General features: G+C 43.4%; 1 protein-coding gene and 1 pseudogene across 1 annotated transcript; both read right to left on the minus strand.

Annotated features, from left to right (window-relative positions):
* Positions 1 to 1,691: 1,691 nt before the first annotated feature.
* LOC118997267 (elongation factor 1-alpha 1-like) lies at positions 1,692 to 3,760 on the minus strand (annotated as a pseudogene).
* A 1,290-nt stretch (positions 3,761 to 5,050) lies between these two features.
* On the minus strand, positions 5,051 to 8,764 carry LOC118997268 (olfactory receptor 15-like). The gene is made up of 2 exons (XM_037060857.1): positions 8,707 to 8,764; positions 5,051 to 6,006 (listed from the first exon to the last, which is right to left on the minus strand). The coding sequence occupies exons 1-2, from the start codon at positions 8,762 to 8,764 to the stop codon at positions 5,051 to 5,053; spliced, it is 1,014 nt and encodes a 337-aa protein (XP_036916752.1).
* Between the last annotated feature and the right edge of the window lie 4,623 nt (positions 8,765 to 13,387).

Raw genomic sequence — 13,387 nt, forward strand, 5'->3', positions numbered from 1 at the left:
ATATTTTAAAAAGAAAACAAAAGATAAACTGAGGAGTAGTTTAAAAATGCACAAGCATAGGAATATTTCCAAATGCAGAATGTTGCTGCCCTCCAGAGTCTGTTGGCCATCAGGATGCTGAGTGACCTGTCACACAGACACGCCTGTCCTGTCATTTATTTCTCACACTGTCAGAACATCCTCCAATGTACTGCCCAGCTCCCCAATGGTTTATTGTAAGACTTTGAACATCAACTTTTGAAACTTCTTTTATCCCCACTGGGAGTGGTTTCCCTGCCTGCTCTGGGATTGGATACAGGCTCTGTACCAGCCATAAGGGAGAAAGGTGTCTAGGGTCCGTGTATAAGGAGTGTTGAAGTCTGCTCCTGCTGTCATGACAAATACCATAGATGGAGTGGCTTAGACAGCAATCATTTATTTTTCATGGTTCTCGAGGCTTGGAAAACTGAGATGAGCTACTGGTCAGGAAGCTCTAGGTGACACAGGGCCACCTTCTCACTGTGCCCTCACAAAGGCAAGAGGGGGACAGAAGGATTACCTTTCTCATGCCTTTTTGATTCCCGATAAGTGGGGACCACGTTTGTCCTTATTGTCTTAGTTCAAACCTCTATTCAATCACTACTCTGTTAGATATGTCTTAGGTGTTTAGAGACTAATAGTTGTTGATATACAGCAGAAGAAGGCTGTCTATAATGCTTAAAAACACAGAGCAACATAGAGAAATTAGACAAAGCTAGATATTAGTTCATACATACATTGGTACATGTAAGAAATATAAAGACATATTGATAATGTGTCATAAATGAATTGTGAGAAAGAAAAGAAATTTGTTATGAGACTGTTGAAATTACTATCTTGATGAATGACCTAAGACAGATGGTGAGAGCATTGATGAAATGAGAACATGATGCATCACAGTGTATGTGGAGTTTGAGACAGGAGACAACACTCAAGATGCTCGAAGACAGTGCAGGTAAAATGGTTTGGGTAGGAAGCAGATGTGATAACACCGATGAAGTCTTATTTAAAAATCTTGTTGGGATCTGTACAAAAGTTCTGCAGCAAAAATTTTTGGCAGCTACCTGATAAACAGGAGCTGTTGTAGGAAAAATTAAAAAGAGAAGACCATGTTGTTTACCCTCCTGCAGATGTGGGGGCCTATGTTTTCCACGGAGAACAAGACATTTGGGAAAAGTCAGGAGGAGCAGGATGGCTTTCTGTGAGATTTCAGAACAAGCAGTTTTTATTTTTTGTGTGTGAAGGGGCTCTTAGTTTTTTTTTTATTGTTGTTCAGTTACAGTTGTCACCATTTTTTCTCCCACTGTTCTCTCCTGCTTCGTCGTCCAATACCCATTCCCAATTCCCCATCCCATTGTCCATGCCCATGGGTCCTTTGCACATGTTCCTTGACTTGCGCCTTCCTCTTCTTTACCCCATTACCCTCCACTCCCCCACCCTGCTGGTTACTATCAGTTTGTTCTTTATTTCCATGTCTCTGGTTCTATTTTGCTCGCTTGTTTGTTTTGTTGACTAGGTTCCACTTATAGATGAGATCATATGGTATTTGTTTTTCACCATCTGCCTTATTTCACTTAGCATAATGCTCTCCAGCTCCATCCATGCTGTCACAAATGGTGGGAGTTCCTTCTTTCTTTCTGCTGCATAGTATTATGTAAATTAACCACAGTTGGTTTTTTTTCTTTGTTTTAATGGGTCTCAAAATTCTGTGACAGATTTTGGTCAAGTAGTTTCCATTAAAAAGTTCTGATTTTAAAAACTAGTAACTGAAAAACTGCCATGCAGACACACAAAACAAATGGTCCACAAAACATTCTCCTTTCCTTCTGAAGGTCTTATGATGCATTGTAATCATTAGCCAGTCCTTTACTACTAAACTTTAGTGGCCAAATGAGACAAACAGTTCTGAGACCATCCTTCTACCACTGATTAAGACTGGGGTGGCAGGTGTTGGGGAGAATATTCATTTAGCCTTCTGAGCTTTCTAGGCAGACTCAGTGACTTTGCCAGCTCCAGCTGCCTTCTTGTCCACTGCTTCGATGACACCAACAGCACCTGTCTGTCTCATGTGGCCCATCGGAAGATAGTCAGAGAAGCTCTCAACACACATGGGCTTGCCAGGAACCATATCAACAATGGTTTGAAATCACCAGATTTCAAAAACTTTGAGCCATCTCCTGGCTTTTTCTCAGAATGACGATCCATCTTCTTCCGCTCAGCAAATTTGCACACAATATGAGCTGTGTGACAATGCAGAACAGGGGCATGCCCAGCACTGGTTGGGCCTGAATGGTTGAGGACAATTGCCTGAGCTGTGAAGCCAGCTGCTTCCATTGGTGGGTCATTTTTGCTGTCACCGGCCACATCTCCACGACGAACATCTTTGACAGACATGTTCTTGACATTGAAGCCCACACTGTCCCCAGGAAGAGCTTCACTCAAAGCTTCATGGTGCATTTCAACAGACTTTCCTCAGTTGTAACATTGGCTGGAGCAAAGGTGAACACCATGCCAGGTCTGAGAACACCAGTCTCCATTCCACCCCAGGGAGAGTATCAACACCACCAATTTTGTAGACATCCTGCAGGGGCAGATGCAGGGGCTTGTCAGTTGGATGAGTTGGTGGCAGAATGCAATCCAGAGCTTCAAGCAGCGTGGTTCCACTAGCACTGCCATCTTTACAGGTGACTTTTCATTCTTTGAACAAAGGCATGTTAGCACCTGGCTCCAGAATAGTGTCACCACTCCAACCAGAAGTTGGCACAAATGCTACTGTGTCAGGGCTGTAGCCAGTTTTCTTAATGTAGGTGCTGACTTTTTAAAACAATTTCCTCCTATCTCTTCTGGCTGTAGGGAAGCTCAGGGGAATACATTTTGTTAATACCAACAATCAGCAGCTTCGCACCCCGTGTGTAAGCCAGCGGGGCATGCTCACAGGTCCGCCCATTCTTGGAGATGCCTGCTTCACACTCACCAACATCAGCAGCAACAATCAGGATAGCACAATCAGCCTGAGATGTGCCTGTCATGTTCTTGATAAAGTCTCTGTGTCCTGGGGCATCCATGCTGGTCACATAATACTTGCTGGTTTTGAATTTCTACAGGGAGGTATCAATGATGATACCACGCTCACAGTCAGCTTTCAGTTTATCCAAGACCAGGCACACTTGAAGGAGCCCTTCACCACTTCAGCAGCCTCCTTCTCAACTTTTTCAATGGTTCTTTTGTCAATCCCACCACATTTGTGGATCAGATGGCCAGGAGTGGTGGACTTGCTGGAATCTACGTGCCCGATGACCACAATGTTGATGTCTTTTCTTTTCTCATGTTGGCTTTGACTTAGTGGTGGTTTTCTTGACACTTGTATTCTGGTGGCAGACCCATTGCGAAAAAAAGAACCACACTTTTCTGACCCACTCTTTTATTGATGAGTGCTTAGGCTGTTTCCAGCAGTTGGCTATTGTAAATATCAGTGCGCTGAACATTGGGGTGTGTAGTTTCTTTTGGATTGGTGATTCAGGATTCTTAGGGTATAATCCCAGCAGTGGGATCACTGAATCAAAAGGCAGTTCCAACTTTAGTTTTCTGAGGAAATTCCGTACTGTTTTCCATAGTGGCTGCACCGATCTGCATTCCCACCAACAGTGCACTAGGGTTTCCTTTTCTCCACATCCTTGCCAGCACTTGTTATTTGTTGATTTGTTAATGATGGCAATTCTGACAGGTGTGAAGTGTATCTCATTGGGATTTTAGTGATGGCTAGAGATGTTGAGCATTTTTTCATGGGTCTATGGCCCTCCGTATGTCCTCCTTGGAGAAGTGTCTGTCAGGTCCTTTGCCCATGTTTTAATTGGATTGTTTGTCTTCCTGGTGTGGAGTCATGTGAGTTCTTTATATATTTTGGAGACCAAACCCTTGTCTGAGGTACATTGGCAATTATATTTTTCCATAGGGTTGGTTACCTTTTCATTTTGTTGATTCTTTCTTTAGCCCTGCAGAAGCTTTTTAGTTTGAGGTCGCCCTATTTGTTTATTCTTTCCTTTCTGTCCCTTTCCCTAGGGGCTGTATTGGTGAAAATATGCTGTGTGGGGTATCTGAAAATTTCCTGCCTATGTTCTCCTCGAGGACTTTTATGGCATCATGACCTATATATAAAGCTTTTATCCACCCTGAGTCCCTGAGTTTGTTTTTGTGTAGGGAGTAAGTTGGTGGTTGAGTTTCTTTCTTTTCTTTTTTTCACATGTACTTGTTCAGATCTCCCAACACCATTTATTGAAGATATTATTTTTATTCCATGTTATGTTCCTACCCCCTTTGTCAAATATTGACCATATTGACGGGTTTATTTCTGAGCTCTCTATTCTGTTCCATTGCCAGCACCAGACTGTTTGGTCAGGTATTTTGACCCCTCTTACTTTGCTCTTCTTTCTTAAGATTGCTGAGGCCATACAGGGTTGTTTATGGTTCTATATAAATTTTTGAAATGTTTGTTCTATATCTGTGAAATATATCATTGGTATTTTGATAGGGATTGTGTTGAATCTATAGGTTGCTTTGGGTAGTATGGACATTTTAATGATGTTAATTCTTCTAGTACATGACCACTGTATATGCTTCCATTTATTTGTGTCTTCCTTAATTTCTTTCTTCAGTAAACAAAAAGTTTTTATTTTCTTCTTTTTAAAAAATTTTAATTTAATCTTTATTGTATTTTTTCCATTACCATTTAGTCCTCTTATACCCTCCTCCCCCCAGCAATTACCACACTGTTGTCCATGTCCATGAGTCCTTTCTCCTTTTTGCTCAATTCCTTCACCCCCTAACCTGCCCCCACCACTAACTAGATGCTTCCATATAGATGGAAGCATTTCTCTAGACATTAAGGTGGCCAATGTTGGTAGATGGCGACTCTGCCTGGAGCTCATAGGCTCTCATTTGGAAACACAGGCCTTCCTGTATTCATTCAGTTGTGTATATGGTTGTTCAAGGTGGCAGGCTGGGGTTACTTGGCTTTTTATGACTCCTAACCTTTTTAGCACTTGGCCACTCCCTGGGGCTGCAGAATCCTCTTCCATGCTCTCTGCACATCCTTGTTCCTCAGGGTGTAGATAAGTGGATTGAGCAGAGGGGTGATTACACAGTAGAAGAAGGACATGAACTTGGCCTGAGTGCTATTGGCAGGAGGCTGAAGGTACATGTAGATGGCTGGTCCAAAATACATGAGGACTACCACCAGGTGGGAGCTACAGGTGCTGATCACCTTGTACCTTCCTTGAGCTGAAGGCAACCTCAGCACAGCCCTGGCAATGAATGTGTAGGAGAGGAGTACCAGCAAGGGAGCTACCAGTGCAAAGGGGATGGCTCCCAGAGCCAGGGACAGGTCATTAGCAGTGGTGTCACCACAGGCCAGCTTGATCAGAACAGGCACCTCACAAAAGAAGTGGTCTAGTGTGTGGTGACCACAGCGGTGGAGCTGAAGTGTGAGCGTGGCTTGGAGCATTGAATTGGCCAGGCCACTGCACCAGGCGGCAGCTGCCAGTTGTACACACACCTGGGGACGCATGATGAGAGTGTACCGGAGGGGCCGGCAAATAGCCACGTAGCGATCAAAGGCCATTACCGCCAGCAGGGCACATTCAGTGCACCCTGTCCAGTGGAAGAGGTAGGCCTGGGTGAAGCAGCCCCAGGAAGCAATTGTCTTGTCTGGTCCCCAGAGATTGGCCAGCAGCTGGGGGACAATGGTGCAGGTGACACAAAGGTCCAGCACTGAGAGGTTGTCCAGGAAGAAGTACATGGGGGTCTGAAGTCTGGGATCCACCGCGGAGAGAAAGATGATGGAGCTGTTCCCCACCAGAGTGAGGACGTAGGCCACCAGGACCACTCCAAAGAGGGGCATCTCCAGCCACGGGCGATCTGAGAAGCCCAACAGGACGATTGTGCTGGGGAAACTTACATTTGCTCCTTCCATGGCTTCCATCTCCTGTTCAGCTGCAAGAGACAAGGTTAAGAGGACAAACACGACTTTTATGTTTCCATCACTCCTTGGCAACTTCTCCAAACCTTCAACTATGTCTGTGGGATAACCCCTATAATTGTTACAAGTTCTTAGAGGTATGTTTGCAGAATCTGGAGAAGAGATTTTATTCTCAGTCACTTATGGGTGTGGACAAGTCACTTAAGCTCTCTGTGTTTCTATTTCCTCATTCTAAAAATGAGGATAAAAACTGTCTCTATCTATATCCATACTCTCCTCTCTCTCACTTCCTATTTTTCTCTTTTCTCTGTTTCCCTTCTTGGTGCATCTCTCTCTTTCTCCCCTCATCCTGCTTTCTCTCCTTTTCAGTTGATTTATGAAATGCATGGCTTTTATGTAATAAAGAAAGGGCATTATAATCCTTTGAGTCTGGTTCATTTTTTATTTTTTACTTTTTAAAATCTTTATCGAAGCATATGTTTATTGACTTAGGGAGAGAAGGAAGGGGGACCAGTGATGGAGGGTGGAGAGACAGAGAGAGAGAGAGAGAAACATCAATTGGTTGCCGCCCGTACATGCCCTGACTGGGGGTGGAACCCACAACCTTTTGGTGTATGGGACAATGCTCCAATCAACTGAGCCACCCATACAGGCAGGCACATTCTTAAAAAGAAGTTTGTAAAGAAAACACTACCTACTGCTTCCTTCCAGTTCTGTGGGTTAAGGACACGTGGGCACGCAGGCAGGATGGCGGCTGGATGTGCCATTTTGGGGGCGCTGCAGTAGAGACTTTCTTTGGGGGAAGAGGCATCCACTGGTAGTTTACTTTGTGTGCCCTCTCTTTTTCTTCTAACTCTCTTCTTCCTGGCTCTCACTGAGTTTATTTTCTGTTCCTTACAGAAGACCATTTCTGGAACGTTCCACCAGCCTCTCAAACTCGGGGGCTCCCACACTCCGCTGGCCCTCACTCAGCAGTGAGGTGAGCCTTCCCTCCACCCCTTCATTGTGCTCAGTGCAGTCACCATCATCCCTCCCTATCCCCGCCCCCCCCCAAGCATGCCAGACAGATGGTTGCAGTGGGGGGTCCTTTAAGAGCCTGAGAATCACAGTGTACAAATACATTTCTCTCACTAATATCTCTCACTAATATCTTCTCAAACTATCCCATCTGAACTCTATATTGCAAAATTTTACTGGGATGGGCTGTGGTCAGAATAGTCACATATCAGTCAGAAGTGTCACAGTTGTTTGTCAGAGTAACTTTTTTGTTTTAGGAAAACTTACTGCATTTTTTTTTGCAAGTAGAGTAAGTAAGGTCGACTGGAGAGGAGGGGAGAGCCTCAGAAAGGCAGACTGATCCCTCCTGCAGAGTTAGAGTCAGGCCAACAGTCTAGGTGCCCCCTTGAGTTAACCTTTCCAATTGCAGTCCCAGGCTCAGTATCTAAACAGGAACCTTGGCTCAAGCTTGGGTCGTCAATGTGGGTGAAGAACATTAACACTGCTAACAGTGACTACATAGAAATAATGCCTATTCCTGTATACCAGTTTTTTCATTCTCCCAGCCCTAGATTATATATATAAATACATATATGTGTATGTGTGTGTGTATATAATTTTAAAGTTATCCTCAATGGAGGGCATTTTGCATTGCTTTTAGAGAGAGAAGAAGCGAGAGAAAGAGAAACATTGATATGAGAGAGAAACACCAATCAGCTGCCTTCTTGTACGCACCCTGACTAGAATCAAACCTGCGACCTTTTGGTCTACAGGACAATGCTCCAGCCAACTGAGCCACACTGGCAGCTGTTAAGGTCTATTCTCTTACTGACTTCCAAGCATGCAGTACAATGTTAACTGTAATAACGATACTGTGCATCGGATCCCCAGAAAGTATTCACCATCTAACTGGCAGTTTGCACTGTTTGACCAACACGTTCCCCACGGCCTCCTCCAACCAGCACCTGTAACCTCCACTCCACTCTCTGTTTCTGAGTTTGACTTTTTAAAGCGAGACAATCAATGTATTGCTTTCTGCCCTCTTTCACTTATCACGGCACCCTAAAGTTTCACCTACATGATCATACATGGATTTTCTTATTTTCTATAGCTGAATACTATTCTCTCATTGTGTAAACACACACACATTTTCTTTATATATATTTTTCTCAAATTTATGTACTCATCAATCGATGAGCACTCAGTTTGTTTCCACGCCTTGGTGACTGTGAATAATGCTGCAGTGAACACGGGGTGCAGGTGTCTCTCTCAGACCGCGGTTTTATTGGCTTTGAATAAATGTCCAGAAGCGGAGTTGCTAGACCGTATGGTAGTTTTATTTCTGATTTTTGAGAAACCTCCTTACTGCCTTCCTCTGTGGCTTGCCAGTGGACGTTCCCACCAACACGGCCACAGAGGTCCTCTATTCTCCACATCCTTGCCAACACATCTTCAAAGAAAAAAGCCTTCTGCTTCATTGCCTTCTCTTTTCCATCATACAAGTACAACATGTTTGCAGACATACGATAAAACTAAACAATATTTTTAAGTAAAAAATTCCACCACCTAGAGTTAACCAACATTAACATTTTGTTGTATGTCTTTTTAAAGATTTTCCTATGCAAATATATACTTTTTAAAAATAAAACTATTTTCCTGATGTGTAAATATATTCATGGTTTTCTTTTTCCTTGTTCAATTTTCCAGTTACAGTTTACATTCGACGTTACTCTGGATTAGTTTCAGGTGCACGGCATAGCGGTTAGACAGGCGCATACTTTACAGGTCCCCTGGTACTTCCGGTCCCGCCTGGCCCGTGCTTAGTTATCACGGTAGACGGAGTCTGTTCCCTGGGCTGTAATTTTCATCCCCGTGGCCACCCTGCGGGCTCCTCTCCGCACTCCAGCTCGTCTTAGGTCTTGTGTTGTTGACGAGAGCTGGTGTGAGATGAGGTCTCACTGTGATTTGAATTTGCATTTCCCTGAGTCACAGGGATGCCAAACACCTAGGTTTTATTTTTTGATTTGCGGTTTTTTTTATTGTCTCCTTTTGAACTCTCTTGTTTACAGTGGATATGAATTATGGATGCCCCTTCAACTTTTACTTAGTTTGCTTTTCGGAACAACTTTTACTTAATTTGCTCTTCAGAACAACTCAATATAAGGTTATTTGGGGAGAATTTCCTTGCTTCTTGCACTTCTGTGGAGAATACACACCTTTACGGGTCTTGATTCAGACGAGGTCTCCGAGAAGCAGTCTCACCTGCCGCACTCAGAAGTGGAGGTTGCCCGCCCCAAGGCAACGCTCCCCCCGTGCGGCAGACGGTGTTCTGACACCGAGATCATCACCGGTGTCTCCGGTCGACCACAGTGGCGTTCGGTGCTCCCCCAGCAGTGGGTCAACACAGGAAAATTGGTCTGACCTGACCTGCAGGTTGACTTTTTCCCAAAGACTGCATTGTGACTTTACTATTTACTATGTTGTCTTTCTCTCCCTTCCCCGTATTCTTCGTTCTATCCTTTTCATCTCAGGGTTTGCTTTGTCATGTTTACTTTAGAATGCCGAGTTTGCTACAGTAACTATGTTCATATGCTTCAAACTCGGAAGGACATTTTAGTCAACAAAGAGCATACATAAACTGGATTTAATAAAACAAATGCCATGAAATTGGAAAAATACTTTCATGAGGTTAGGGGGGAAAAGGTGAGTTAAGGTTTTTGAAAAATGCTAAAAGTTATAATACTTCTATTTATATTTGAAATAAAAGTATACAAGGATGTAACAGAATCATGGTGAAATACAATCAGTCTTATTGGAAAAATGAGACCAAGCAGGGAATATTTTAGCCCCATGTTGTCGAGCACCTGTGAATAAGTACCTTGTACTTTGAAATACTTAATTTTTTAAGACTCAAAGGTATGACATTACAGTATATTAATTTAACTTGCAAATGTCCACAGTTGTTGACAATTTCTGAGGATCAGAGAAAGTACCATTGGATAAGAAGGGCAAATATTATGCCAAGTTTCAAAAGGAGAGAGAACAGAATCCTGGGACTGGACATCATTAAGCTTGATGATAGATCCTGGAAACACCTACAGGTGGTTATTAAATAAACAGTTTTTAAGCATTTGGAGACTGTGTGATCAATAGTAGTAGATATAGGCTAATTCTAATAAAACGTGGAGAAAGGAGTACAGTCCAGGGGGTGAGGCTATGGGCATTGGTTAGGGGGCGGGCGCCATGGACCTGCATCAGACGTCTGGTGTAGGAACGAGCCAAGTGTTTTCAACTAGAGTGAGTATCTCTAAATCCTCGTTCTGTCCGTCACAGACATAGTGGTTTCAGGACTCTGGGTGAGGGACATTCACACTTTGAACCTCAGCCATCTGGCGTGAAAGTGCAAGAAATAATGTTCACCTCTCTGGGTTTGGAGAAGATCAAATACCCTTAAAGTATGTATGAGAATAGGAAGCATACTGAAATTGACAATTTCTTTATTTTCAAAATGATTATCCTGCTATGTAATAATAATAATAATAATAATAACAACAAACAAGCAAAAGCAAAACACAACAGCACACAGAGTCAGCACGGCAAGAGCAGAAGTTTGTTGTCATGACTTGAATCCTGCCTCCCACCTTTAGCAGTGGTCCAGAGCCCATTACAATTTAGCCTCCACTTCCTCACCTCTAGATGAGGAATTATCGCAATTTGCACATTGTTTGCTCGTTGTAAATTCATGCTAAAGAAATGACAACTGCACGTAGCCTGGCCTGTCCCACCCGCATTACCTCGAGGTGAAAGGATGAGGAGGTAGAGGCAAGGAGCTGGCACTTGGGGTGTTTGGACCTGGGCTGGAGAGATGTAGGCTGTCCTCTGAGGGCCTAGGGTTCCGCAGAGAGAAGGCAGGACCGGCTGAACTCAGCCAAGAGGGAGAGAGAGAGCGTGCGCTTGTTGACACTGCAGGGGCCTCCTTTGATTTATTCTCTTGGAGCCTCTGAGACCCGAGATACTTCATGTGGATAATTAGTGCAGGGGCTAAGTGTATAAAAACAAATATTCTGGAGGGATTTCTACCCCTAACTTACTGTCTTTAAAATAATTTTTGCCCTGGAGATTATGCCTGAGTGAGCTGAGGGAAGGATCCTGAAATAATAAAATTGTCAGAGAACAGGATTGAAATAGAGTCTCTGGCACATCGGGCTGTTTTTGTGCCCCCCTCCCCCACATCAAAGAGTGTGCAGAGAGACAGACTGATGTCCATTCTAGGAAGGTTTTGTTAAAAATTACGTGGTCAAGCCCTGGCTGGTGTGGCTCAATGGTTTGAGCACCAGCCTGAGAACCAAAGGGTCACTGGTTCAATTCCCAGTTAGGGCACAAGCCTGGGTTGCTGGCCATGTCCCCAGTAGGGGGCGTGGGAGAGGCAACCACTTGTTGATGTTTCTCTCCCTCTCTTTCTCCCTCCCTTCCTTCTCTCTAAAAATAAATAAATGAAATCTTAAAAAAAAACTACATGGTTGATTACATGTAAAGCATTATATTAAACATAAGCTTATTACTCCTGTAGAAAATTGAATAGCTCTTTAAATAAATTGATTTATATATTTTTTTGCCCTGGTGGAAGGTTATGGCATCTTTGTGAAATGGTATTTCACAATGCTGTTTTTCCTGAAATTTTCTTTTTCACACAAAAAGCCATTATTTTATTCCCTTTTTTCCCCATGTCTCTATCATCACCACACTTCTGAGAACGTCAGTGAAGGTAGCACCAACTGGCTTTCATTGACTTGTTTGTTTAATTCAATGTTATATTGTTGTTCTATTACTGTTGTCCCAGTTTTCCCCCCTTTGCTCTCCTCCACCCAGCCTACCCCTGCTCCCACAGTCAGTCCCCACCCTGTTGTCCCTGACCATGGGTTATTTACTCTTGTTCCTTTGTTTTGAACACCTGACCAGCTACAAAGACTTTCCCATACTTGGGGAGGTGGGCGGGCTGGTGGGGGCGGGCCGGGGGCTAGGGAGTTGCTCATGGGCTGATGGAAGCCCAGCTTAGGGACAAGATTTTCACTCTGTTTTTGTAGCTGAGTCTCAGCCCATATTTAAGAAATCTGCACCAATTTCTTTCTACACTTAACCCAATTTTATTGAAAAATATTTAAAATTTAATTCACAAAAGAGGCTGTTCTCTATTTTGTGCCTTGTGCTATTCTCTACACCTCTCCTGTATTCTCTAGGTGGCACTCAGGGGGCTGGTTGGCAAGATGGCAGAAGCCCCGGATTTTCCATCCAGCAGGGTGGGTTCCTACCAGTCTGTCAGTGATGACAAGTTTGAGCAAGAGAAAGTGAGAAATATAAATGGCAAGAGTTGCAAAGATGTTTTTGAGCAGATAAGAAGAACAAAAAAAGGCTATTAATGAGCTATATTATCTTGATAATAAAGTCAGAATCCCTTGAACAAAAGAATAACTTATTCTTTTTTAACAGTCTGATGGACACTTGGGCTATTTCCATATCTTGGCGATTTTGAGTAATGTTTCAATAAACATAGGGGAGCTTACTCTTTTGAATTAGTGTTTCCGGTTTCTACGGATATACAAAGTCTGTTTGGAAAAAGTCCAGCTATTATTAATATAATAACAGTTTGCATGACATCGGTGTAACCTGGCAGCCAAGGAGAGTGGACTGGAATGTGCATGTGTGAACAATGACAACTTCACCGTTCTAGTCAGTGGGGGTGGTAGACAATGTTAAGTGAGCATGTGTACTGTGTAGCTGTTACATTCAAAATGAGCAAGTAGAGTAACGAATTCACATCAAAATTTTCCTTAAGCTTGAACATTCCTCTGCTCGAACTATTTGGATGACTCAGAGGGCCACAGCTCTGGGCAACTGGTGACTGGAAGCTTCATCACAACAATGTGCACACTCATGCATCACATCTCGTGCACAGTTTTTTGGTGAGACATCAAATTAGCCAGGTGACTCAGTCCCACTACAGCCCAGATTTGGTGCCCTGCCACTTCTGGCTTTTCCCAGAACTAAAAATCACCTTTAAAAAGGAAGAGATTTCAGACTGTTGATGAGATTCAGTGAAACACAACAAGGTAGCTGATGGTGATTGGGAGACCTGTGTGAGGTCCCAATTTGCCTACTTGGAAGGGGACTGAGGCGTCATTGTCCTGTGTACAATGTTTCTTGTATCTTGTGTCTCCTTCAATAAATGTCTCTCTTTTTCATAGTACATGGCTGGTTACCTTCTGGACAGATCTCATATTCTCAGAAGTGGGATCACTGGGTCAAAAGACAGCTCCATTTTTCATTTTTTGAGGAAACTCCGTAATGCTGTCCACAGTGGCTGCACCAACCTGCACTCCCACCCACAGCACAAAGGGCTTC

The sequence above is a fragment of the Sturnira hondurensis genome, unplaced genomic scaffold, assembly GCF_014824575.4.
Source record: "Sturnira hondurensis isolate 20B ecotype Veracruz unplaced genomic scaffold, ASM1482457v3 Scaffold0012984, whole genome shotgun sequence".
NCBI classification, from domain to species: Eukaryota; Metazoa; Chordata; class Mammalia; order Chiroptera; family Phyllostomidae; genus Sturnira; species Sturnira hondurensis.

Coding starts and splice junctions, on each gene's coding strand:
- LOC118997268 (XM_037060857.1), bottom strand. CDS start 8,764: ATGCGCCTGTCTAACCGCTATGCCGTGCACCTGAAACTAATCCAGAGT. Junction 6,007..8,706: donor AATCCAGAGTAACGTCGAAT/GTAAACTGTAAC, acceptor TGTCTCTTGCAG/CTGAACAGGAGATGGAAGCC.